The 27,340-nt window shown below is 49.4% G+C and overlaps 1 protein-coding gene across 3 annotated transcripts in view; it reads left to right on the top strand.

Annotated features, from left to right (window-relative positions):
• The window catches only part of ATAD5 (ATPase family AAA domain containing 5), a 66,216-nt gene that overhangs the window by 9,579 nt on the left and 29,297 nt on the right, over positions 1-27,340 (top strand). For all 3 annotated transcript variants that reach the window (XM_068263223.1, XM_068263224.1, XM_068263222.1), the window contains exons 3-15: positions 816-903; positions 1,017-1,148; positions 1,237-1,357; positions 1,968-2,025; positions 14,712-14,890; positions 15,283-15,440; positions 18,770-18,923; positions 19,300-19,584; positions 21,706-21,802; positions 21,898-21,977; positions 24,985-25,124; positions 25,201-25,345; positions 25,437-25,607. In XM_068263223.1, coding sequence (XP_068119324.1) covers positions 816-903; positions 1,017-1,148; positions 1,237-1,357; positions 1,968-2,025; positions 14,712-14,890; positions 15,283-15,440; positions 18,770-18,923; positions 19,300-19,584; positions 21,706-21,802; positions 21,898-21,977; positions 24,985-25,124; positions 25,201-25,345; positions 25,437-25,607 — 1,808 coding nt within the window. The remainder of the gene's footprint in view (positions 1-815; positions 904-1,016; positions 1,149-1,236; positions 1,358-1,967; positions 2,026-14,711; positions 14,891-15,282; positions 15,441-18,769; positions 18,924-19,299; positions 19,585-21,705; positions 21,803-21,897; positions 21,978-24,984; positions 25,125-25,200; positions 25,346-25,436; positions 25,608-27,340) is intronic.

Raw genomic sequence — 27,340 nt, 5'->3', positions numbered from 1 at the left:
GACCACTCCACGGCCATTGGCGTGAACAGTCTTCTATGTGGCTAGCAGGAGATCGTGCGCACATCTCCTACTCGGGGGGGGGGGGGGGAGGAGGGGAGCTCCACCCCGCCTTCAGTCTCCATGCGACGATCGCCGCTCGGAGACTGTTCGCCGTCTATTAGGGCAGTACAGCGCTGCGATCTAAGGCAGCGCTGTACTGGGGACAGCCATGTGACACGGCTGTCCCCTCCAGAGTGTCGGCGGTGATCCGCTGTCATAGGCTGAAGCCTATGACAGCCGATCACAATGATTGACCAGCGGGGTGTGGGTGGGCGGAATTATTTAAAAAGAAATGAAAATACACTTTTATTTAAAAAATATTTATAAAAAAAATAAACACTGGAGAGGATGATCAGACCCCACCAACAGGAAGCTCTGTTGGTGGGGGGAAGGGGGGGGGGGTGGATCACTTGTGTGCTGTGCCCTGCAGCGAGGCCTTAAAGCTGCAGTGGCACTATTAACAAAAAATGGCCTGGTCACCAGGGCTGTGGAGTCGGTACAAAAATCTTCTGACTCCAACTCCGACTCCTCCGTTTATGAAACCACGACTCCGACTCCGGGTGCCCAAAATGGCCCCGCCTCCTCGACTCCGACTCTTTAGTCTAATATTTAACAGGGCTGTGGATTTTGTACAAAAATCATCCGACTCCTCCGTTTATGAAACCACGACTCCGACTCCGGGTGCCCAAAATTACTCCGACTCCACAGCCCTGCTGGTCACTAGGGGAGTTTAATACCGCGGTCCTCAATTAAGTTATCTCTTTTTCTGGACTTAGGATGAGATTTACACGGCTTCCTAGGAGGAGTGGCGGCAGACAGTTCAATTCTATCTCTGACGACGCATTTACTCCGGCACGAAAAAGGGTGAGGAGTGTTCATGTAATGCATTATTTTGTAGATGTGCAGTCATATCATGCTTTCTAGTTATTTCTGTACAGCAACATCTTCGGATCCTCAGTTCTGTCTTCTTCTTGCAGCTTTCTGCCAACTCCAAAAAGATCAAGAAAGCTAAGCAGCTATTAGAGAAGGCTAAGGCCTTGCAGCAGAGCATCACAAAGGCAGAGACTCCACAGAGGAGGTCCGTCCGCCAGCAAAAGCGGAAATCTCAGGTATCAAAACCCTTCCTGGTCTCTTCTGCTTTGGAGGTTGCGCTTTTGGCTCCAGCAATCTATCCTCATATGGTTTCTTTCTTTTTAGGATCCCATCATGGTTGATGACATCAGTAACACCCCCATTATTTATCCTAAGGAAGAGAAGAAGTCCAATCTTCGAAGCTTAAATGATGTCTTGGGGAAGAAGGTGAAGAGCACACCTGCCGGTACTATCTTCTGTCCATGGATACAGTTCTGTCTGTGCATAGCTATGGGAATTTTAGGGCTGGTGCACACCGAGCGGCTTTTTGGGCGTTTTCAGATCCGCTTGCGGCTGCGGATCTGCTTGGTCAATGTATCTCAATGGGGTGGTGCACACCAGAGCGGCAGGCGTTTTGCAGAAACGAAAAATGCCTGGGTGAGGCATTTTTTGGATTTCGGATGCGTTTCTGCCTCAATGTTAAGTATAGGAAAAACGCAAACCGCTCTGAAAAACGGCACTTCAGAGCGGTTTTGCAGGCGTTTTTGTTACAGAAGCTGTTCAGTAACAGCTTTACTGTAACAATATATGAAATCTACTATACTGAAAACCGCAGCAGCAATCCGCAAAACGCCTCATAAAAATAAAAAAAAAGCGTTTAAAAATCTGCTAGCATTTTGCGGATCTGCTAGCGGGTTTTGGTGTGCACCAGCCCTTAGTGTGTGTAACTAACACTGGCTTCCCTGTGACTGTAACAGGGGTGTGTGTTTGTCTGTGATGTGGCCAGTCTTAACTGTCAGTTTGCTGTATGCAAGTTCAATCGCCCTCTAATATTATGCATATTTTTTTTTAAAAAGGTCAAAAAGAATTTCTGAATAAAGCTGCAAAATCTGGCATTATTACCCTTGATGATGGGTGAGTTTTATGTTCTTGACTGTCCTATATCCCACCTCTGTCTCCTGCTCAGCACTGCCCCTCTTAATGCCCGTGTATTTTTTACCCACACTATTTATTATTATACTTCTGTCTCTTGCCTACCCTGCCTCACGCCTCTGTCTCCTGGCCATGCTGCTCTACACCATCCCTCTGTCTCCTGGCCACTCTACTCACCACGCCTCTGTCTCCTGGCCACTCTACTCACCTGTGTCTACTGACCATGCGGCTCCACACCACGCCTCCTGTCTCCAGCCCACACTGTTCCATGCCACGCATCTGTTTCCAGCCCTCCTAGCCATGCTGCTCCACAGCATTCCTCTGTCTCCTGGCCACTCTGCGCCACACCACTGCTCTTTCTCCTGGCCACTCTGCGCCACACCACTGCTCTGTCTCCTGGCCACTCTACTCGTGCCTCTGTCTCATGACCGTGTGGCTCCACACTATGCCTCTGTCACCTGGTCACACCTCTCTACATCACACCTCTGTCTTCTGACCACACTACTCCAAACCATGCTTCTGTCTCCTGGCCATGTTGCCCAACACCAGTGGTTTTCAAACTAAGGCCCGCTGGCCGAACACTGCCCCAAATTGCACCTATTTACACTGCTACGTATCACGCCACTCTGCTCCACATTGTGCCTCGGTCTCCTTGCCCCACTGCTCTATATCACACTTCTGGTTCCTGCCCACACTGCTCCACATCACGCCTCTGTCTCCAGCCCCCACTGCTCCATACCATGCCTGTCTCCTGGCCCCACTGCTCCATACCAGGGCTGTGGAGTCTGAGTCGGAGCAATTTTGGGTGCCTGGAGTCGGGAAAAAAATGCTCCGACTCCTAATGAATTTGTAACTGTAATTAAAATAGAAAATATGATAACATTTTCTATTTCTCAGATAATAGTCATTAAAAATAATGTATATTTACAGTAATAGCTGTGTTCAGTCCACAAAAATGAAATAAACCAATCAAAATTAGTTACTTGTGCTGCTTCAATAAAGCAGTCCCCGTATTTTTAAAGTCAGATATACCACTGATTGTGACTGTACAGTATATATGATGTGTGCACAGGAATCTCTTATATACAGAGGAGGAAATAATTATTTGACCCCTCACTGATTTTGTAAGTTTGTCCAATGACAAAGAAATGAAAAGTCTCAGAACAGTATAATTTCAATGGTAGGTTTATTTTAACAGTGGCAGATAGCACATCAAAAGGAAAATCGAAAAAATAACCTTAACCACTTGCCGACCGCACGCTTATACCGTGCGTCGGAAAAGTGGAGGCTGCAGGACCAGCGACGCAGTACTGCGTCGCCAGCTGCAGGATGATTAATCAGGAAGCAGCCGCTCGCGCGAGCGGCTGCTTCCTGTCAAATCACGGCGGGGGGCTCCGTGAATAGCCTGCAGGCCGCCGATGGCGGCTCGCAGGCTAAATGTAAACACAAGCGGAAATAATCCGCTTTGTTTACATTGTACGGCGCTGCTGCGCAGCAGCGCCGTAAGGCAGATCGGCGATCCCCGGCCAATCAGCGGCCGGGGATTGCCGCCATGTGACAGGGGACGTCCTGTCACAGGCTGCACAGGACGGATAGCGTCCTGTGCAGCCCCGATCACCGGGGGGACAGGTAGGAGAGGGAGGGGGGTGAATGTCGCCGCAGAGGGGGGCTTTGAGGTGCCCCCCCCCCGCCAGCCACACGCAGGCAGGAGAGATCGGACCCCCCCAGCACATCATCCCCCTAGTGGGGAAAAAAGGGGGGTGATCTGATCTCTCTGCCTGCACCCTGATCTGTGCTGGGGGCTGTAGAGCCCACCCAGCACAGATCACATACTTCAATGCTGGTCCTTAAGGGGGGGTAAAGTGTGGGTCCTCAAGTGGTTAAATAAAAGATAGCAACTGATTTGCATTTCATTGAGTGAAATAAGTTTTTGAACCCTCTAACAATAAAAGACTTAATACTTAGTGGAAAAACCCTTGTTTGCAAGCACAGAGGTCAAACGTTTCTTGTAATTGATGACCAAGTTTGCACACATTTTAGGAGGAATGTTGGTCCACTCCTCTTTGCAGATCATCTCTAAATCCCTAAGGTTTCGAGGCTGTCTCTGTGCAACTCTGAGCTTGAGCTCCCTCCATAGGTTTTCTATTGGATTAAGGTCCGGAGACTGACTAGGCCACTCCATGACCTTAATGTGCTTCTTCTTGAGCCACTCCTTTGTTGCCTTTGCTGTATGTTTTGGGTCATTGTCGTGCTGGAACACCCATCCACGACCCATTTTCAGTTTCCTGGCAGAGGGAAGGAGGTTGTCGTTCAGGATTTCACGATACATGGCTCCGTCCATTTTCCCGTTAATGCGATTAAGTTGTCCTGTGCCCTTAGCAGAAAAACACCCCCAAAGCAAAATGTTTCCACCCCCATGCTTGACGGTGGGGATGGTGTTTTGGGGGTCATAGGCAGCATTTTTCTTCCTCCAAACACAGCGAGTTGAGTTAATGCCAAAGAGCTCTATTTTGGTCTCATCAGACCATAGCAACTTCTCCCAGTCACTCACAGAATCATTCAGGTGTTCATTGGCAAACTTCAGACGGGCCTGCACATGTGCCTTCTTAAAGAGAATCTGTATTGTTAAAATCGCACAAAAGTAAACATACCAGTGCGTTAGGGGACATCTCCTATTACCCTCTGACACAATTTCGCCGCTCCTCGCCGCATTAAAAGTGGTTAAAAACAGTTTTAAAAAGTTTGTTTATAAACAAATAAAATGGCCACCAAAACAGGAAGTAGGTTGATGTACAGTATGTCCACACATAGAAAATACATCCATACACAAGCAGGCTGTATACAGCCTTCCTTTTGAATCTCAAGAGATCATTTGTGTGTTTCTTTCCCCCTGCAGCTATCTTCCACTGAAGTGTCAGGCTGTTTCTTCCTGCAGAGTGCAGACAGCTCTGCCTGTATGTAATTCCTCAGTATGTGAAAGCCCAGCCAGCTCAGAGGAGGATTTAACCAGCTTGTAAAACATAAGAGAGAAGCTGCCCTAATCTAAATAATACACAGGCAGTGTGCAGAGAGGGGCCTGGAGGGGGGGGATGCATCACAGAACCACAACACTGAAGAACTTGGCAGCCTTCCAGACACAGGCTGACAAGTCTGACAAGAGAGATAAGTTGATTTATTACAGAGACAGTGATAGTATAAAGTGCTGCAGTAAGCCAGAACACATTAGAATAGCTTTTGGAACTTGTAGGATGATAAAAAACAGGATGCAATTTTTGTTACGGAGTCTCTTTAAGCAGGGGGACCTTGCGAGCCCTGCAGGATTTTAATCCATTGCGGTGTAATGTGTTTCCAATGGTTTTCTTGGTGACTGTGGTCCCTGCTAATTTGAGGTCATTCACTAACTCCTCCCGTGGTGTTCTAGGATGCTTTTTCACCTTTCTCAGAACCATTGACACCCCACGAGGTGAGATCTTGCGTGGAGCCCCAGAGCGAGGTCGATTGATGGTCATTTTGTGCTCCTTCCATTTTCGAACAATCGCACCAACAGTTGTCACCTTCTCTCCCAGCTTCTTGCTAATGGTTTTGTAGCCCATTCCAGCCTTGTGCAGGTCTACAATTTTGTCTCTGACATCCTTGGACAGCTCTTTGGTCTTTCCCATGTTGGAGAGTTTGGAGTCTGCTTGATTGATTGATTCTGTGGACAGGTGTCTTTTATACAGGTGACTAGTTAAGACAGGGTGACTAATTGAGTAGAAGTGTCTAACCACTCTGTGGGAGCCAGAACTCTTAATGGTTGGTAGGGGTTCAAAAACTTATTTCACTCAATGAAATGCAAATCAGTTGCTATCTTTTATTTAAGGTTATTTTTTCGATTTTCCTTTTGATGTGCTATCTGCCACTGTTAAAATAAACCTACCATTGAAATGATACTGTTCTGAGACTTCATTTCTTTGTCATTGGACAAACTTACAAAATCAGTGAGGGGTCAAATAATTATTTCCTCCACTGTATACGAAATAACATCTATGCTGTAAGTATAAAGCCTAATGTGTAGCCGTGTCACTAATAGAGATGGTCAATGAGATGGAAATAATTCTGCATTGATGCTGGTTTATGCAAATGTATGCACTCTCTTTGCTCATGAAATCAAATAAATTGATATTTTGTTAAAATTTGGTTTGGTGACTACGAATTAAATGGTACCTGAGAAGGATGAAAAGAAAAGCTTTATACATACCTGGGGCTTCCTCCAGCTCCCTTCAGGCCATTCGGTCCCTCGCTGTCCTCCTCCGCCACCTGCATCTTCTGCTATGAGTCCCGGTAATTCAGCCAGTCAGAGCAGTCTGGCTACGTGCCGCTTCCACAGCCAGGTGCGTTCTGCACCTGCACAATAGTGCTGCGCAGGTGTAGTATGCTCCCGGCGGCGGAGTGTGTGCATGCGCACTACACCAGACTGGCTCAAGTACCTGAACTCATAGCAGAAGATCCAGGTGGCGGAGGAGGACAGCGAGGGACTGATTAGCCTGAAGGGGGCTGGAGGAAGCCCCAGGTATGTATAAAACTTTAATTTCATCTGTCTCGGGTTTACTTTGTTACACAGTAGTACTATGCTCTACATATGCTCTCCCCACAGAGCTGCAGGGAATCCACTGAGAATGTTGTGCACATTGAACACAGAGGTGTTGTCTATCACCCATAAACCTTGTTCAGATTGTGCATGAAGAATGTGTAATAGAGGAAGAATCTCCTCATTCCCCTGCAGAGTACCTGCACATCATTCTTACATGTACCCACAGTAACATTGCCTGATAGATGTTCTTTGTTCCGGTCTGTACCTTTTGCAAGTACTCTTACCAAGGACTAGTTTTAGTCTAAAGGGAATAAATATAGTAGTCTACATATCCTTCTCATTTCAGTTGTCTTGTAAAATTTCTAAGCGTTGACAGTTAAGAGACGAATTTCACGTTATATATTGTTAATCAACAAAATTGTAATATGCAAATTAGAGGAGGAATCCTAAACTGAGGAGTCAGAGGATTTTTGGACCGACTCCACAGCCCTGCTCCATACCACGCCTGTCCCCAGCCCACACTGCTCCATACCACGCCTCTGTCATCTGCCCACACTGCTCCACATCATGCCTCTGTCTCCAGCCCACACTGCTCCACATCATGCCTCTGTCTCCAGCCCACACTGCTCCACCTCATGCCTCTGTCTCCAGCCCACACTGCTCCACATCATGCCTCTGTCTCCAGCCCACACTGCTCCATACCACGTCTGTCTCCAGCCCACACTGCTCCATAGCACGCCTCTGTCTCCAGCCCACACTGCTCCACATCATGCCTTTGTCTCCAGCCCACACTGCTCCACATCATGCCTCTATCTCCAGCCCACACTGCTCCACATCATGCCTTTGTCTCCAGCCCACACTGCTCCACATCATGCCTTTGTCTCCAGCCCACACTGCTCCATACCACGCCTTTGTCTCCAGCCCACACTGCTCCACATCATGCCTCTGGCTCCAGCCCACACTGCTCCATACCACGCCTCTGTCTCCAGCCCACACTGCTCCACATCATGCCTCTGTCTCCAGCCCGCTCTGCTCCATACCACGCCTGTCCCCAGCCCGCACTGCTCCATACCACGCCTGTCTTCTGCCTCCACTGCTCCATACCACGCCTCTGTCTCCAGCCCACACTGCTCCAAATCATGCCTCTGTCTCCAGCCCGCACTGCTCCACATCATGCCACTGTCTCCAGCCTGCACTGCTCCATACCACGCCTCTGTCTCCAGCCCGCACTGCTCCATACCACGCCTCTGTCATCTGCCCACACTGCTCCACATCATGCCTCTGTCTCCAGCCCACACTGCTCCACATCATGCCTCTGTCTCCAGCCCACACTGCTCCACCTCATGCCTCTGTCTCCAGCCCACACTGCTCCACATCATGCCTCTGTCTCCAGCCCACACTGCTCCATACCACGTCTGTCTCCAGCCCACACTGCTCCATAGCACGCCTCTGTCTCCAGCCCACACTGCTCCACATCATGCCTTTGTCTCCAGCCCACACTGCTCCACATCATGCCTCTGTCTCCAGCCCACACTGCTCCACATCATGCCTTTGTCTCCAGCCCACACTGCTCCACATCATGCCTCTGGCTCCAGCCCACACTGCTCCATACCACGCCTCTGTCTCCAGCCCACACTGCTCCACATCATGCCTCTGTCTCCAGCCCGCTCTGCTCCATACCACGCCTGTCCCCAGCCCGCACTGCTCCATACCACGCCTGTCTTCTGCCTCCACTGCTCCATACCACGCCTCTGTCTCCAGCCCACACTGCTCCAAATCATGCCTCTGTCTCCAGCCCGCACTGCTCCACATCATGCCACTGTCTCCAGCCCGCACTGCTCCATACCACGCCTCTGTCTCCAGCCCGCACTGCTCCATACCACGCCTCTGTCTCCAGCCCGCACTGCTCCATACCACGCCTCTGTCTCCAGCCCGCACTGCTCCATACCACGCCTCTGTCTCCAGCCCGCACTGCTCCATACCACGCCTCTGTCTCCAGCCCGCACTGCTCCATACCACGCCTCTGTCTCCAGCCCACACTGCTCCATACCACGCCTCTGTCTCCAGCCCGCACTGCTCCATACCACGCCTCTGTCTCCAGCCCGCACTGCTCCATACCACGCCTCTGTCTCCAGCCCGCACTGCTCCATACCACGCCTCTGTCTCCAGCCCGCACTGCTCCATACCACGCCTCTGTCTCCAGCCCGCACTGCTTTATACCACGCCTCTGTCTCCAGCCCGCACTGCTCCACATCATACCTCTGTCTCCAGCCCACACTGCTCCATACCACGCCTCTGTCTCCAGCCCGCGCTGCTCCATACCACGCCTGTCTCCAGCCCGCATTGCTCCATACTACGCCTCTCTCTCCAGCCCGCACTGCTCCATACCACGCCTGTCTCCAGCCCGCACTGCTCCATACCATGCCTCTGTCTCCAGCCCGCACTGCTCCACATCATGCCTCTGTCTCCAGCCCACTCTGCTCCATACCACGTCTGTCTCCAGCCCACACTGCTCCATAGCACGCCTCTGTCTCCAGCCCACACTGCTCCATAGTACGCCTCTGTCTCCAGCCCACACTGCTCCATACCACGTCTGTCTCCAGCCCACACTGCTCCATACCACGTCTGTCTCCAGCCCACACTGCTCCATACCACGTCTGTCTCCAGCCCACACTGCTCCATACCACGTCTGTCTCCAGCCCACACTGCTCCACATCATGCCTCTGTCTCCAGCCCACACTGCTCCATACCACGCCTCGGTCTCCAGCCCGCTCTGCTCCATACCACGCCTCTCTCTCTCCAGCTCGCATTGCTCCATACCACGCCTGTCCCCAGCCCACACTGCTCCATACCACGCCTGTCTTCTGCCTCCACTGCTCCAAATCACGTCTCTGTCTCCAGCCCGCACTGCTCCACATCATGCCTCTGTCTCCAGCCCGCACTGCTCCACATCATGCCTCTGTCTCCAGCCCGCTCTGCTCCATACCACGCCTCTCTCTCTCCAGCCCACACTGCTCCACATCATGCCTCTGTCTCCATCCCACACTGCTCCATACCACGCCTCTGTCTCCAGCCCGCACTGCTCCATACCACGCCTCTGTCTCCAGCCCGCACTGCTCCATACCACGCCTCTGTCTCCAGCCCGCACTGCTCCATACCACGCCTCTGTCTCCAGCCCGCACTGCTCCACATCATGCCTCTGTCTCCAGCCCACTCTGCTCCATACCACGTCTGTCTCCAGCCCACACTGCTCCATACCACGTCTGTCTCCAGCCCACACTGCTCCATACCACGTCTGTCTCCAGCCCACACTGCTCCATACCACGTCTGTCTCCAGCCCACACTGCTCCATACCACGTCTGTCTCCAGCCCACACTGCTCCATACCACGCCTCTGTCTCCAGCCCGCACTGCTCCATACCACGCCTCTGTCTCCAGCCCGCACTGCTCCACATCATGCCTCTGTCTCCAGCCCACTCTGCTCCATACCACGTTTTTTCCAGCCCACACTGCTCCATACCACGTCTGTCTCCAGCCCACACTGCTCCATACCACGTCTGTCTCCAGCCCACACTGCTCCATACCACGCCTCTGTCTCCAGCCCGCGCTGCTCCATACCACGCCTGTCTCCAGCCCGCATTGCTCCATACTACGCCTCTCTCTCCAGCCCGCACTGCTCCATACCACGCCTGTCTCCAGCGCACACTGCTCCATACCACGCCTCTGTCTCCAGCCCGCACTGCTCCATACCATGCCTCTGTCTCCAGCCCACACTGCTCCACATCATGCCTCTGTCTCCAGCCCACACTGCTCCATACCACGCCTCTGTCTCCAGCCCGCTCTGCTCCATACCACGCCTCTCTCTCTCCAGCCCGCATTGCTCCATACCACGCCTGTCCCCAGCCCACACTGCTCCATACCACGCCTGTCTTCTGCCTCCACTGCTCCAAATCACGTCTCTGTCTCCAGCCCGCACTGCTCCACATCATGCCTCTGTCTCCATCCTACACTGCTCCATACCACGCCTCTGTCTCCAGCCCGCTCTGCTCCATACCACGCCTCTCTCTCTCCAGCCCACACTGCTCCACATCATGCCTCTGTCTCCATCCTACACTGCTCCATACCACGCCTCTGTCTCCAGCCCGCACTGCTCCATACCACGCCTCTGTCTCCAGCCCGCACTGCTCCATACCACGCCTCTGTCTCCAGCCCGCACTGCTCCATACCACGCCTCTGTCTCCAGCCCGCACTGCTCCATACCACGCCTCTGTCTCCAGCCCGCACTGCTCCATACCACGCCTCTGTCTCCAGCCCGCACTGCTCCATACCACGCCTCTGTCTCCAGCCTGCACTGCTCCACATCATGCCTCTGTCTCCAGCCCACACTGCTCCACATCATGCCTCTGTCTCCAGCCCACACTGCTCCACATCATGCCTCTGTCTCCAGCCCACACTGCTCCAAATCACGCCTCTGTCTCCAGCCCGCACTGCTCCATACCACGCCTCTGTCTCCAGCCCGCACTGCTCCATACCACGCCTCTGTCTCCAGCCCGCACTGCTCCATACCACGCCTCTGTCTCCAGCCCGCACTGCTCCATACCACGCCTCTGTCTCCAGCCCGCACTGCTCCATACCACGCCTCTGTCTCCAGCCCGCACTGCTCCATACCACGCCTCTGTCTCCAGCCCGCACTGCTCCATACCACGCCTCTGTCTCCAGCCCGCACTGCTCCATACCACGCCTCTGTCTCCAGCCCGCACTGCTCCATACCACACCTCTGTCTCCAGCCCACACTGCTCCACATCATGCCTCTGTCTCCAGCCCACTCTGCTCCATACCACGTCTGTCTCCAGCCCACACTGCTCCATACCACGTCTGTCTCCAGCCCACACTGCTCCATACCACGTCTGTCTCCAGCCCACACTGCTCCATACCACGTCTGTCTCCAGCCCACACTGCTCCACATCATGCCTCTGTCTCCAGCCCACACTGCTCCATACCACGCCTCTGTCTCCAGCCCGCACTGCTCCATACCACGCCTCTGTCTCCAGCCCGCACTGCTCCATACCACGCCTCTGTCTCCAGCCCGCACTGCTCCATACCACGCCTCTGTCTCCAGCCCGCACTGCTCCATACCACGCCTCTGTCTCCAGCCCGCACTGCTCCATACCACGCCTCTGTCTCCAGCCCACACTGCTCCACATCATGCCTCTGTCTCCAGCCCGCACTGCTCCACATCATGCCTCTGTCTCCAGCCCGCTCTGCTCCATACCACGCCTCTCTCTCTCCAGCCCACACTGCTCCACATCATGCCTCTGTCTCCATCCCACACTGCTCCATACCACGCCTCTGTCTCCAGCCCGCACTGCTCCATACCACGCCTCTGTCTCCAGCCCGCACTGCTCCATACCACGCCTCTGTCTCCAGCCCGCACTGCTCCATACCACGCCTCTGTCTCCAGCCCGCACTGCTCCATACCACGCCTCTGTCTCCAGCCCGCACTGCTCCATACCACGCCTCTGTCTCCAGCCCGCACTGCTCCATACCACGCCTCTGTCTCCAGCCCGCACTGCTCCATACCACGCCTCTGTCTCCAGCCCGCACTGCTCCATACCACGCCTCTGTCTCCAGCCCGCACTGCTCCATACCACGCCTCTGTCTCCAGCCCGCACTGCTCCATACCACGCCTCTGTCTCCAGCCCGCACTGCTCCATACCACGCCTCTGTCTCCAGCCCGCACTGCTCCATACCACACCTCTGTCTCCAGCCCACACTGCTCCATACCACGCCTCTGTCTCCAGCCCACACTGCTCCACATCATGCCTCTGTCTCCAGCCCGCACTGCTCCATACCACGCCTCTGTCTCCAGCCCGCACTGCTCCATACCACGCCTCTGTCTCCAGCCCGCACTGCTCCACATCATGCCTCTGTCTCCAGCCCGCACTGCTCCACATCATGCCTCTGTCTCCAGCCCGCACTGCTCCACATCATGCCTCTGTCTCCAGCCCACACTGCTCCACATCATGCCTCTGTCTCCAGCCCACACTGCTCCAAATCACGCCTCTGTCTCCAGCCCGCACTGCTCCATACCACGCCTCTGTCTCCAGCCCGCACTGCTCCATACCACGCCTCTGTCTCCAGCCCGCACTGCTCCATACCACGCCTCTGTCTCCAGCCCGCACTGCTCCATACCACGCCTCTGTCTCCAGCCTGCACTGCTCCATACCACGCCTCTGTCTCCAGCCCACACTGCTCCATACCACGCCTCTGTCTCCAGCCCGCACTGCTCCATACCACGCCTCTGTCTCCAGCCCGCACTGCTCCACATCATGCCTCTGTCTCCAGCCCACTCTGCTCCATACCACGTCTGTCTCCAGCCCACACTGCTCCATACCACGTCTGTCTCCAGCCCACACTGCTCCATACCACGTCTGTCTCCAGCCCACACTGCTCCACATCATGCCTCTGTCTCCAGCCCACACTGCTCCATACCACGCCTCTGTCTCCAGCCCGCACTGCTCCATACCACGCCTCTGTCTCCAGCCCGCACTGCTCCATACCACGCCTCTGTCTCCAGCCCGCACTGCTCCATACCACGCCTCTGTCTCCAGCCCGCACTGCTCCATACCACGCCTCTGTCTCCAGCCCGCACTGCTCCATACCACGCCTCTGTCTCCAGCCCGCACTGCTCCATACCACGCCTCTGTCTCCAGCCCACACTGCTCCACATCATGCCTCTGTCTCCAGCCCGCACTGCTCCACATCATGCCTCTGTCTCCAGCCCGCTCTGCTCCATACCACGCCTCTCTCTCTCCAGCCCACACTGCTCCACATCATGCCTCTGTCTCCATCCCACACTGCTCCATACCACGCCTCTGTCTCCAGCCCGCACTGCTCCATACCACGCCTCTGTCTCCAGCCCGCACTGCTCCATACCACGCCTCTGTCTCCAGCCCGCACTGCTCCATACCACGCCTCTGTCTCCAGCCCGCACTGCTCCATACCACGCCTCTGTCTCCAGCCCGCACTGCTCCATACCACGCCTCTGTCTCCAGCCCGCACTGCTCCATACCACGCCTCTGTCTCCAGCCCGCACTGCTCCATACCACGCCTCTGTCTCCAGCCCGCACTGCTCCATACCACGCCTCTGTCTCCAGCCCGCACTGCTCCATACCACGCCTCTGTCTCCAGCCCGCACTGCTCCATACCACGCCTCTGTCTCCAGCCCGCACTGCTCCATACCACGCCTCTGTCTCCAGCCCGCACTGCTCCATACCACGCCTCTGTCTCCAGCCCGCACTGCTCCATACCACACCTCTGTCTCCAGCCCACACTGCTCCATACCACGCCTCTGTCTCCAGCCCACACTGCTCCACATCATGCCTCTGTCTCCAGCCCGCACTGCTCCATACCACGCCTCTGTCTCCAGCCCGCACTGCTCCATACCACGCCTCTGTCTCCAGCCCGCACTGCTCCATACCACGCCTCTGTCTCCAGCCCGCACTGCTCCACATCATGCCTCTGTCTCCAGCCCGCACTGCTCCACATCATGCCTCTGTCTCCAGCCCACACTGCTCCACATCATGCCTCTGTCTCCAGCCCACACTGCTCCAAATCACGCCTCTGTCTCCAGCCCGCACTGCTCCATACCACGCCTCTGTCTCCAGCCCGCACTGCTCCATACCACGCCTCTGTCTCCAGCCCGCACTGCTCCATACCACGCCTCTGTCTCCAGCCCGCACTGCTCCATACCACGCCTCTGTCTCCAGCCTGCACTGCTCCATACCACGCCTCTGTCTCCAGCCCACACTGCTCCATACCACGCCTCTGTCTCCAGCCCGCACTGCTCCATACCACGCCTCTGTCTCCAGCCCGCACTGCTCCATACCACGCCTCTGTCTCCAGCCCGCACTGCTCCATACCACGCCTCTGTCTCCAGCCCGCACTGCTCCATACCACGCCTCTGTCTCCAGCCCGCACTGCTCCATACCACACCTCTGTCTCCTGCCCTTTCTTCCCCTTCACCTGGAGAGCTGATGGAGTGCATTTTTCTAGTGTTGTAATGGACAACCTTTTACAACTGGTGATTTTTTTTTCAGTTCTGAAGCATCAGAAAATTCTCAGGATGACGAGCAGTTCAAAGCTAAGAGAGAATTTCTTATGAGCGGCTTGCCAGATTCTTTAAGGAGACACATAGCCAAAACTACTGCACTAAGAGAAGCATATTTTCTGTCCAGCTCCTCCTTCCAGACTGTCGTCCACGTGCAGCAGAGAGACGGTGAGTCGCCGAGCTTCTCTCTCCTGCCTATTTAAGGCTTAGTTCAGACGGACAGCTGCCGGCGTCCGTGCACGTCGTTTACCGCCAGGATGTGCCGTATGTTGCATTGAGATGAATGGTAGCGTTCATCCCATTGCATTTACCATTAAATGCGCAAGCACTGCGGTCTACATAATTTTCCAAGACGCCTAATGTAGCGCCTAGTGTCTGTGGGTTTTGCCGTGATCCAACGGGATACATTGCCAGACACTTTTCTGCGTGGTACCAGAAAAGCGTTTGATATCGCGAAATGAGCCGCCGGCGGTCGCCTGTGTGAACTGGCCCTTATGCACCCGTTTTTTAACTTCTGTTTTGGTTTATTTCATACTGACAATTCTTATCTGACCCTGCAGGATGTGTGCAGTGGAATCTGGCCATGCCACTCTGCCCTCTGCTGAGAGAAGTCGCAGCTGTGTCCCTGGATGCTTCACATGCTACTCAATCCTCTCTGTCCATTGGAGATTTTACCAGCTGCTCCAAGTCTCGGTCTTACCTTCAGCTTCCGGTTTCGGTGAGTGTGTTTGTTTTAGTTGGTAGATGAGGGCTGGAGGTATCCTTGGAGCCTGAAATATGGATTCCAATGTCTTGTGGCTCATATATTGGACAGATACGCCTCAATACATTACCGTGTTCTTAAAATGTCAGTGGTACAGCTGCATAGGACATGCTATGGAGCCAGATCTCATCAGAAATTATTCTCCATCTGTATTCCTCATTGGTTTACAAGTCTGCACAATGCAGGAAATTCCTCCCTCCGCCCTCCTGAAACTTTGTCGTGTTTACTATCATGTCACATTCATTTCACAGGGAGAAAGGAGCCTTGCATCCATAAAGATGCTGCCTGTGCATACGTAGAAGTTGGGCGTAATCACTCCCTTTCTAGTAACAGCTGGCAGCCATGCAAAACAGCTTTCCCAAATATATATAGATATATAGAGAGCAGACCAGAGGAGAGAGCAGTGGAAAAGACAGTAGAAGAAAAATTGGAGCTATGCTTTATATAGTTGATAGATTAATTACAGGGACTGCCAGTGCCACTGATAATTGCGGCCTGCTTTCCTGAGTATGTAAGGCTACATAGGACCACCTGGTAGATTGGCAGGATCCTTTTTAAATTTTTGTTTAAAAGGAACCTGAGGTGAGAATGTAGGCTGCCATTTAGATTTCCTTTTAAACCATACCAGTTGTTTGGCTGTCCTGTTGATCTTTCTGACATCAGTAATGTCTGAATTACACACCTGAAACAAACATGCAGCTAATTTTGTCTGATTTTGTCATAGACATCTGATTTACATGCTTGTTCAGGGTCTATAGCTAAAAGTATTAGAGGCAGACGATCAGCAGGACAGCCATGTAATCTGTATTATATAAAAGTAAATAAACCTGTCAGCCTGCTTATCCCTCTCACCTCTGGTTCCCTTTAACACTATATAAATATTCTATAGTGATTCTGTGCTATTGGTTCCTTCTCTGGTGGGGTTTTCCTTAAAGGGGCACTACGGCGAAACATTTTAAAATTTGTGCAAACATATACAAATAAGAAATGTGTTTTTTTCCAGAGTAAAATGAGCCGCAAATGACTTTTCTCCTATGTTGCTGTCACTTACAGTAGGTAGTAGAAATCTTACAGAAACGACAGGTTTTGGACTAGTCCATCTCTTCATAGGGATTCTCAGAGATTATTTTCAAAAGCACGTAGCTGCCAAAAAACTGTGTAGGGAGCAGGGAAGCTGGCCAGCATCATTATATAAATCTTTTTTAGGGAATATCTTTATAAAGAATACAAGCCTTGCCGATAATCCCCTATGAAGAGATGGACTAGTCCAAAACCTGTCTCTTACTACTACCTACTGTAAGTGACAGCAACATAGGAGAAAAGTCATTTATGGCTCATTTTACTCTGGAAAAAAAAATACTTATTTGTCTGTTTGCGCATATTTTAACCACTTCACAACTGAGGGGTTTTACCCCTTGAGCACCAGAGCAATTTTCACCTTTCAGCGCTCCTTCCATTCTTTCGTCTATAACTTTATCATTACTTATCACAATGAAATGAACTATATCTTATATTTTTTCGCCACCAATTAGGCTTTCTTTAAGTGGGACATTATGCCAAGAATTATTTTATTCTAAATGTGTTTTAATGGGAAAGTTGGAAAAAATTTATTTTGCAGTTTTCGGCCTTAATAGTTTTTAAATAATGCATGCTACTGTAATTAAAACCCATGAAATGTATTTGTCCCGGTTATAAAACCGTTTAAATGATGTCCCTATCACAATGTTTAGCGGCAATATTTTTTTGGGAAATAAAGGTGCATTATTTTTTTATTTTTTTTTAGTTTTGCGTCCATCCCTAATTACAAGCCCGTAGTTTATAAAGTAACAGTGTTATACCCTCTTGACATAAATATTTAAAAAGTTCAGTCCCTAAGGAAACTAATTATGTATTTTATTTTAATTGTAATTTTTTTTTTTAATTACAAAAAAAATAATAAAAATTGGAGTGTGGGCGGTAATGAGTTACTTTTTTGTGGATAGCTAATGTATTTGTATATGAAAAATGCTTTAGGGTGTAGTTTTACTATTTGGCCACAAGATGGCCACAGTAACTTTTTGGTTATGCGTCCTGCAAGCGAAGTGTTATGAGGTTGGAAAACTTTTTATTTTTTCTCACAATGATCGCGCTGCTTCTCGTAGAAGCAGCTGATCATTGCGGGGGCTTGGATCAACGAACGGGAACGTCTTTCCCGTTCATTGATCTCCGGCCGGCGGCGCGCGGACAGCGGCGGGAGCGACGTCAGGTGCGGATTTCTCCGTCCCTTGGTGTTAACGGTGGAAAAAGGGACCGAGAAATCCGCACCGCGGGGGGTAAAGTGGTTAAATGTTACAATGTTTTGCCATAGTGCCCCTTTAAATTCTTTGTTCACCGTCCCAAAGTTTCATAGTTAATAGAACTGAATAGAAACCATGCTATTATTACCAACTTTCCATCTTTGACGCAGCTGTTCCAGAGAAATTCCTTTTGGAAAAGTCAGTCAGCCTAGTTTATGCTCTTATCACTGACCTACAAAGCTCTCTGTTAACGTATTCCACCATAGGTTACTAAACTATTCCCATGCATCCTATCTACACACAACCTGAATTCCCCAAATTTTCTTCTCCCACTTTAGTCATACTGTCTAATGATCAGTTTCCACTTCCGAATACAGAATTTCTCATGCGCTTTTACTCTCTTCTGTAACTCCCTCTCTAAGTTTGTGTGACAGTCACTAGCCTTTGAAATCTGTACACATAAGCTAAAAATGATCCTCCTCAGATGAGAATATAATCGGGGCTATAATAAGGTATACACCCCCAGGGGCACTTCTTTTTTTTTTTTTTTTGCTGCAGATACACTTTAGCTCATGTCCTCTCAATATCCTTTTGCACTGTAATCTGATATAACAGAAGACAGTGGGACTGTATTGCCCACAGTCCCACTTATATATACACTTAATACAAGTATTGCTGTACAAATCTAGGGACTGTACTGCCCTTGTTTTTTGCTCACATTACTTGTTGCTAAAGTAGCTACTTTTTAGCAGAAGTTGTTGGCATTATTTTAACCTCCCTGGCATTCAATGTCCCCAGAATTTCTGTGCAAAAAGTGTTCCGATTAATTTTCATAACCCTTGTTTTTTTTTTTTTTTCCCTGTAACTTGCCAAAATGTGTCAAGCAAGGGTCTAACATAGGAGACGTGTATGTACGCCAATACTGCTCACAGCATGTTTTGTATTGACGTGTATAACCGTCAGTACCACTAGGGAGGTTAAACATTAATAATTTCTGCTCTCTTCCAGTTGCCCGGGAGGGATGTGTTTTCAGAGGTTGTTAAAAGCTGCCTTCTGGAGGAGATTCGGTGGCATAACCCCAAATTCCCAGTGAGACGTTTCTTCACCCAATTACTAAAGAAGCAGAAGGACTATCTAGCACTTCAGGACTCCACTAAGCCTGGTATGTAGTGTAGCATGCTCTTCTAAGCAGTGGCATCGCTAAGGAGTTTGGGCCCTAGTGCAAGTTTTGTATTGGGCTCCCCCCCCCCCCCCCCCCCAAGCATTTTGTACATAACAAATCTTGCCAAGGACATCCACAGTATGAGAGGTGTAAGCAGAGGAGGGGAACAGTTTAATGATTACCGCTATTCAAAGCCTATATAGTAATGATGATTACCAGCATAGCACCATTGAACTGCGGTTGTGGAAGGGCCCCTCTGGTCCAAGGACCCCAATGCGGTCACATCCTCTGCATCCCCCATTGCTACGCCACTGCTTCTAAGTGTCATTCCTCTGCTGAGAGCCACAGTCATTTTCCCATGCTTCTTGCTGCTTAGGTGGGCAGATGCTGGGCATTAGCCTCAATCCAGAGGTTGGGTCTGCAGAGGAGCCTTTGCAAGAGGAAGGAGGTGGGCCGAAGCGGAAGAGGAAAGCTTCTCCAGGCTTGAACAGGAAGAGGAGAAGAGCTACCACCAATCCAGGTGAAGAGCCAGCTACCAGTGCTCCATCTACACGTGCCAGCAGGGGCCGTCTATCCAGAGCATCTGTGAAAGAGCATCCACCTTCTCCAGAACCAGACGTCTTGATTATAGAAGAGGAGAAAAAAACTCCGCCAGACACAGGTAGGTAGTATTTCAAACTGCTCATTCATGGTGTTTTCATCTTGTTTTGTAATCCTGTAGATGTAACATAGGAGACAAGAACAGCAAGAGAATGATGGCACTGGCCAGGTTTACATTTACTATGCAGACAATACCAATGTAAGCTCAAGGGAAGGTTTTAATTGGCTGGTAAGATACCACCTGACCAGTCTGTTTATCCCCTGAAATTAAACATCTTGTGCTGATACAAATCACACGGTCTCCATAGATATGTTGATCTCCTAGTTTTTGTAGCTCAAACCCAGCAACTACCCTACCTACTGTGTACTCAAAATAAGAAATGCCTTCCCTGACCTCTTTAACCCAGAGTGTTTGTGCCTCCATTTCCAAAATTAGCTTCAAACTTTGATTCATTCGGCTACAAAACAGTTTGTCTCAGTACATCTTAAAAGCTTGGACCTAGAGAATATAGTGATGTCTGGTGTGTTGATATGTCAGGTAAAGCAAATCACATGAAAATGGGTAATGAATAGCTTATACTGAAGATATATTCTGAAATGTACTGGCCACATTTGTTGGTAGCCCTAAAACGATTATAAATATTGGATTGAAATGATTTTAAAGGGACTCCGAGCAGTGCAGAAACTATGGAAAGATGGATATCATTTTAAAGCTCTCTTACTCCTCTTTCTGATGACCCCTAAATCACCGCCCTATGCCTTTTAGTTTTCTCTATTTTCGCGATCGAAATCTCGGCTGCGGCAATTTCAATCACGAAAATAGCGAAAACTAAAAGGCGTAGGGCGGGGGTTTATATATCATTGGAAAGAGGAGAAAGAGAGCTTTAAAATGATATGCATCTTTCCATAGTTTCTGCACTGCTCGGAGTCCCTTTAAAGCTATTGTCTTCAGTTACTGCCACATGTCTCCAATCATGCAGTCATGCAGCCTTTAAAGGGAACCCAAGGTGAGAGAAATATGGAGTCCGACATGTTTATTTCCTTTTAAATCGTGCACATTGCCTGGCTGTCCTGCTTACCCTCTGCCTCTAATATTTTAAGCCATAGACCCTGAACAATCATGCAGATATGACAAATCTGACAAGAGAAGCTGCATGCTTGTTTCAGGCATGTTATTCAGACACTGCTGATGCCAGAAAGATCAGCAGGACAGCCAGGCAATTTGTATTGTTTAAAAGGAAATCAATATGACAGCCCCCATAGGCCTCACACCTCTGGTTCCTTTTAAATGAACAAACTTATTAATTTTTACTGTTTGGTATGGTCGTGTCTCACACTGACCTGAGAAAACAAAGAAAAAAATAATAGACTAGCATGGTAAAGGCCAAGCCCACAAGATCATCTACAAACAGGTGGAAGTTACTCTAAGTACTTAAGATTTGCAACTGTTAAAGAGAACCCGAGGTGGGTTTGAAGAATGTTATCTGCATACAGAGGCTGGATCTGCCTATACAGCCCAGCCTATGTTGCTATCCCAAACCCCCCTAAGGTCCCCCTGCACTATGCAATCCCTCATAAATCACAGCCACGCTGCTGACAAACAGCTTGTCAGAGCTGGCTGTGTTTATCTCTATAGTGTCAGTCTGCTGCTCTCCCCGCCTCCTGCAGAACTCCAGTCCCCGCCTGCATCCCTTCCCTCCCTGCTGATTGGAGGGAAGGGACGGGGGCAGGGACCGGAGCTATGCAGGAGGCGGGGGAGCAGCTGAGACTGACACTACAGATGTAAACACAGCCTCACAGCACGGCTGTGATTTATGAGGGATTGCAGAGTGCAGGGGGACCTTAGTGGGGTTTAGGATAGCAACAGAGGCTGGGCTGTATAGGCAGATCCAGCCTCTGTATGCAGATAACATTTTTTTAAACACACCTCGGGTTCTCTTTAAAGTCCACGGGACTGTAGCCAGTCTACATGTGGTGGCAAGATGAAATTTACTGAGGCCGTTTTTCTCTTTACCCTTCTGGAAGCTGCTCCGTTTGATGCACTGTTATCCACGGCCGCCATACACATGCTGGATGTTATCGGCCAAGTTCTTGTGTATGTACAGAGCTTTTCGGCACCCAGTGCAGACTATATACCACTGGCTATTTCTACACTTTTATGCTTGATTTCTATTCGCATTAGGTAAAGCGTGGGAAGATGTTCTGTGGACTGAGAAGTACCAACCGCAGAGCTCCGGTGAACTGATAGGAAATTCTTCTGCAATCAAACGGCTGCACAGGTGATTTGCAGGCCCCTCATAGTGGGGGAGAGTGTGAACAGAGGTGATGTTTGTTCTTTGCATTCTTGCTTAACATGGGCATTTTAATTTTGTAGCTGGCTGCAAGACTGGAAAATACGAGCAGAGAAGGAGGAAAAGAGCACTCAGGTGCAGAAGACAGGGAAAGATAAGAATGGTAATGCCTGATGCTGTCGCACACCAAATGACACTGGGAATAGTAATGGGTGATGAAGTCACACACAGTGACGGTGGGAATGTTCTCATCTAGGTCGCAGAGTGACACTAGAAATGGTAATTCCTGATACAGTTTAACTATTTCTGCAGCCCAGACGTGAAGATCACGTTCGGGCGGCTGCTCTGCTGCGCTTCGGCGCACTCCCGTGCCGTCCCCCGGTAGCCCTGGGATCAGTGAACGGGAACATGGTTCCCGATCACTGATCCGTCTCCCCAGCAGAAAAACCGAAGCGCTCTAACTAGAGGCTTCAGTCTTTCTGCCCGGAAAAATTTCCGCATCCCCTTGTGCTTCCGCTTAGCGGGAAGCACAAGGAGGGGAAAAAAAATTCAATGTGGCCATCTTGTGGCCAAATAGTAAAACTACATCTACATATTTTTTACATTACAATTTACACATATAACTTTAAAAATTAACTGTTTATTTCCCAAACAAAAATACTACTCAAATAAAAATTTTTTAATGGAAAAAAAAATTACAATTAAAGAGGAGCTGTTAGGTATAGGGTCTCAGAGAAAAAAAAACACATATATCAGTAGCTAAATATTGGCTCTACTTACATTACATATGCATTTCACTGTCCACATTTGGATTTCACAGAATTTTTATATAGGATTTGCAGAGAATGATGCTCCTGGCAGGTTCCATGTTTGTCTGTCTCCTATGAAGCCAATTGTGATGTCATATCCTCCCTGCGTCCTGATGATTCGACTCACAAAAAAGATCCTAATCGACAACACCACTGTGCAGTGAATATTAATTGGCCATGTGTCTAGGAACAATAGCGGACTCCTGCAGTATATACAGAACATGTGCCCTGTGAATTTTCAGTGCTGTGAGTTAGGCTGCTGTTAGAAGCTGCTGTAACATGAGCCTGTAACTTCTCACTGTAAAGCAGCCTTAGGGCGTGATAGGGAAATGAAGGGGATGACCTAAGGTACTGCAGTGGGGAGAAGAGGCAGCCCCAGAATGCTTTGCAGTATCTGTTATGCGTTCTGCCGGCCTCCTTCAGAGCTTGGGAATAACAGCCTTGCTGTTCAGCACACATCATAGTAAGAGAGATTTTTAACTTCAGTATTGCCTTTTTGGCTTCCTTCTAAACTGTTTAACACAGGAGAATAGAGGTTTAAATGAGCTTTTGCAGCCTGACATAAATAGTTACCTAATGGTCTGAACTTTTTAAATATGCATTTGAAGGGGGTATACTACGAACATTTTTTAAATTATAAGCTTGTAAATAGTGATGGACGCAAAACGGAAAAAATGCACCTTTATTTCCAAATAAAATATTGGCGCCATACATTGCGATAGGGACAAAATTTAAATGGTGTCATAACCGAGACAAACTGGCAAATAAAATACATAGGTTTTAATTATGGTAGCGTGGCTTATTTTAAAGCTATAATGGCCAAAAACTGAGAAATCATGATTTTTTTTTCTTATTAATCGTGTTAAAATGCATTTCTAAAAAAAAATAATTCTCAGCAAAATGTACCACCCAAAGAAAGCCTAATTAGTGGCGGAAAAAACAAGATATAGATCAATAAATTGTGATAAAGTTATTAGCGAATGAATGGGAGGTGAGAATTGCTCTGATGCATAAGGTGAAAAATCCCTGCGGGCTGAAATGGTTAAAGAGTAGCCCCAAAACTGAAAATTAAATCTCTCTTGCAATGTTTTATTTACTATTTAAATGAGCCAAAAAGGCATTGTAAAAGTTAAAAATCAATATAATTTTTTTACTATGTATCCTTTTACCCAAGCTCCGGACGCAAAGCCGCATATCAGATACTGCTGAGCATGCATAGCATGCCTAGCTCTGCCCGACCCCCCTCTCCCCCCCAGGACCAGGTGCCGATATATGCTCACCCCAAACAGCTGACCGCTCTGACACGTGCATCTCTCACATGTGACTCGGCGGCGGCTGCTCTGCGGTGGCGGCGCTGGAAGTGCTCCCGCTCTCTCTCCGTATCAGAGCGGTCAGCTGTTTGGGGTGAGCATATATCGGCACCTGGTCCTGGGGGGGAGAGGGGGGTCGGGCAGAGCTAGGCATGCTATGCATGCTCAGCAGTATCTGATATGCGGCTTTGCGTCCGGAGCTTGGGTAAAAGGATGCATAGTAAAAAAATTATATTGATTTTTAACTTCTACAATGCCTTTTTGGCTCATTTAAATAGTAAATAAAACATTGCAAGAGAGATTTAATTTTCAGTTTTGGGGCTAACAGTTACTCTTTAAAGCAGACCCGAACTCTTGCACAGCATACAATAAAAATAAGCCTTTATTCTTCATACAGTTTCTGAAGGATTCACCTCTGTATTTCCAAGATTAGATCAATATGTCTAATAAGCTCTTATCAGCAGCTGTCAATAGACTGCAGGAAAGCTCTGCCAAAAGCAGCTCTGGCATACAGTAAACTGCACGGAACACCCCTGGACACATTCAGAGTGACAATGGAAGTAGTAATAACAAATGCAGCCATGCATACACAGAATGGTAATATCTGATGCAGTTTCACACACAGAATGGCACCGGGAATAGTGGCTGGAAAGTGTACTGGTTAAGTGCACCGCCTTTGACATGGGAGATTAGGGATGGTTCAAATCCTGGCTAGGGTCAGTACCTATTCAGTAAGGAGTTCAAGGCAAGACTGCCTAACTCTGCAGGGTGGCCTCCTGAGCGCGTCCCAGTGGCTGCAGCTCTTGAGCGCTTTGAGTCCAACAGGAGAAAAGCGCTATACAAATGTTCGACTTATTGTTCAGATTATTATCTGGTGCCGTCACAAACCGTATGAGAATCGTAATCCCTAATAAAGCCGTGCACACAGAAAGGCACTGGGAAGAGCAGCAGTGTCTACAAACACACAGTGGGAATGGTAGTACATGGTATGTTTACATGCATAGTGTGGCACTGTTGATGCATTCATGCATTGTGATTTCCTGTTGGTCAGACACTCGGGACATGGATGACTTCCGTGATGGTGAGGATAGTGATGAAGAGTTTTTGTGCAATACTGTGCTCATTACCGGACCTCCTGGTGTGGGAAAAACTGCTGCTGTGTATGCCTGTGCACAGGAGCTAGGCTTCAAGGTTAGTGTGTTGTGTCCCTCTGTCTAGGGCACTCTGTATCATAGACTGTATGTGACATGTGATGCCATCTTTCCAGGTGTTTGAAGTGAACGCCTCATGTCAGCGCAGTGGTCGTCAGATCCTGGCTCAACTTAAAGAAGCAACGCAGTCCCATCAGGTGGACCAACAGAGTGTCAGTGCGCATAAGCCCTGCTTCTTCAACAGTTACAGCAAGTCTCCCAGTAGGTTTGCCTGTGTGTGTGTGGAAGGGGGGGGGGGGTGATGGCAACATGGTCATTCCTTTTCAGTTCAAGCTTCATTCCTTCATTTCAGGGAAGTTCAGCTCTCCAAAAAAGGTTGTATCCTCGCCAAGGAAACCCCCTCTGTCCCCTCGAGGATCTGGAGGGAAGAAAGGTCTGGCCCCCAAGTCCTTAGCTAACTTTTTCAAAGCAACACCAAAGCCGAAAACAGAGGACAAGAAAAACGTAGCGAATGCAGCCAAAGGTAATTGTCTGTGCAGGTTTTACAGAGGCAGGTATGATTAGAACACACATCCCTGTATGGTTTAATGTGGTTAGATGTGAGATGATCTCTGTTATATAGTTTGGTTGAAAAAAGAAATCCGACCATCAAGTTCAACTATAAGGGATGGGGGGAAATCTTAACCCCGCACATATTCCAGTTGATCTAGGAGAAGGTGAAAAACCTTACACGGCCTGGACCAATTAGCCTTAAAAGGGTAAAAAATTCCTTAAGATGGCAGCCCAGTGTTCTCCCCAGAAATATTTTCCAACCTGGTGGCATGAAAAAGTAGCCGGGTGGGGAAGTAAGGTTACGCTGGGTGCTGCTGGGTCAGAAAGTAAGGAAACGCTGAAAGGAGAGTGAGGGTCACACTGGGTGGGGAATCACACTGACTGGGGAGAGGTCAGCATCACACTGAGTGTTACTGGGTGGGACGATAACTTGTTCAAGAAACAAAAATCGCATTGCGAATGCTCCTAAAATGCTGTATGCAGTGCATTTGTGATTTTCATACAAATCGCAACTGTAGTGTGAATGCCACCATAGGGCAACTTTGTCATAGCGATTCTCTGTTCGCTGGCATTCAGCAAAGCTCTAAGAATTCCCTGAAAAGCAACTCAGTGTGAGTGGGGCCTTAGTGCCATAGTCCCATTATCACATATATGACCTGACACCATTCACCATCCCTGCATGCAATGTATGTTATTCCTGCTGCTGCACATACACTAGTTGCAGAGGAGTGCTGACTTAAAGCTGATCACACGGGCAGGCGACATGAGTGGTGAGAACTCCAGCGAAGACTTCGCAAAAGCCATGCTAGTTTAAAGGGGAACTGAAGTGAGAAGATGGAGGCTGCCATATTTATTTCCTTTTAAACAATACACATGCATGGCAGCCCTGCTGATCTATTTGGCTGCAGTAGTGTCTGAATCAGACAAGAAACAGGCATGCAGCTAATCTTGTCAGATCTGACAAAAATGTCAAACACCTGATCTGCTGCATGCTTGTTCAGGGGCTGTGGCTAAAAGTATTATAGGCAGAGGATCAGCGAGGCTGCCAGGTATCTGGTATTTCTTAAAGTGAAATAAAGATGGCAGCCTCCTTATACCTCTCACTACAGTTGTTCTTTAAATCACAGTGATTTGTGAACATACAAGTATTCTGTCTGAACTCAATGGATGTATGTCTTTCTCAACCTAAATAACGGACTGCTGAGACAAAAAAAAAAAGGCTAAACTTGATGTAAAACGCTGAACTAAACTTTTTGCCATTAATTTGCCCATACTGAAAGCTGGATAGCACAGTGATGGAACTGAACAATTTGGGGTTAATAGCACGCAAACCACATGTCAGTTTGTGATAAAGTGCAGAGACACAGGAGGCAGAGTGAAGGCTGTACCTGGTTCTTTTACAGTCTCTGTAAAACCACTTATCTCTCTCGCTAAATGCTCGGACTAAAGAAACATGTTGATATGTTAATATGCGGCTGCCACACTTCTTTGATGTCTCTGGACATTCTTGTGACCCGAAGGACCTGAGCGTCTGTCCACTGTAGTAGCCAGCGGGAGTGACTCACCAAAGATAACAAATCAAACCGCACTTTCTTTTCAGTGCGGACTCCAGCTGAAAGTTCCCGCGGTCTGCCTGTTCCTCTCTCTGCTATGATATTTCCCCGCCCTTCCACGCTGCTGATAGGAAGGAAGGAGCTGAGGAGG

This window comes from Hyperolius riggenbachi, chromosome 12 (genome assembly GCF_040937935.1).
Source record: "Hyperolius riggenbachi isolate aHypRig1 chromosome 12, aHypRig1.pri, whole genome shotgun sequence".
Lineage (NCBI taxonomy): Eukaryota > Metazoa > Chordata > Amphibia > Anura > Hyperoliidae > Hyperolius > Hyperolius riggenbachi.
Note: the sequence above shows the minus strand (reverse complement) of the source record. Positions and strands in the feature narration are given on the sequence as shown.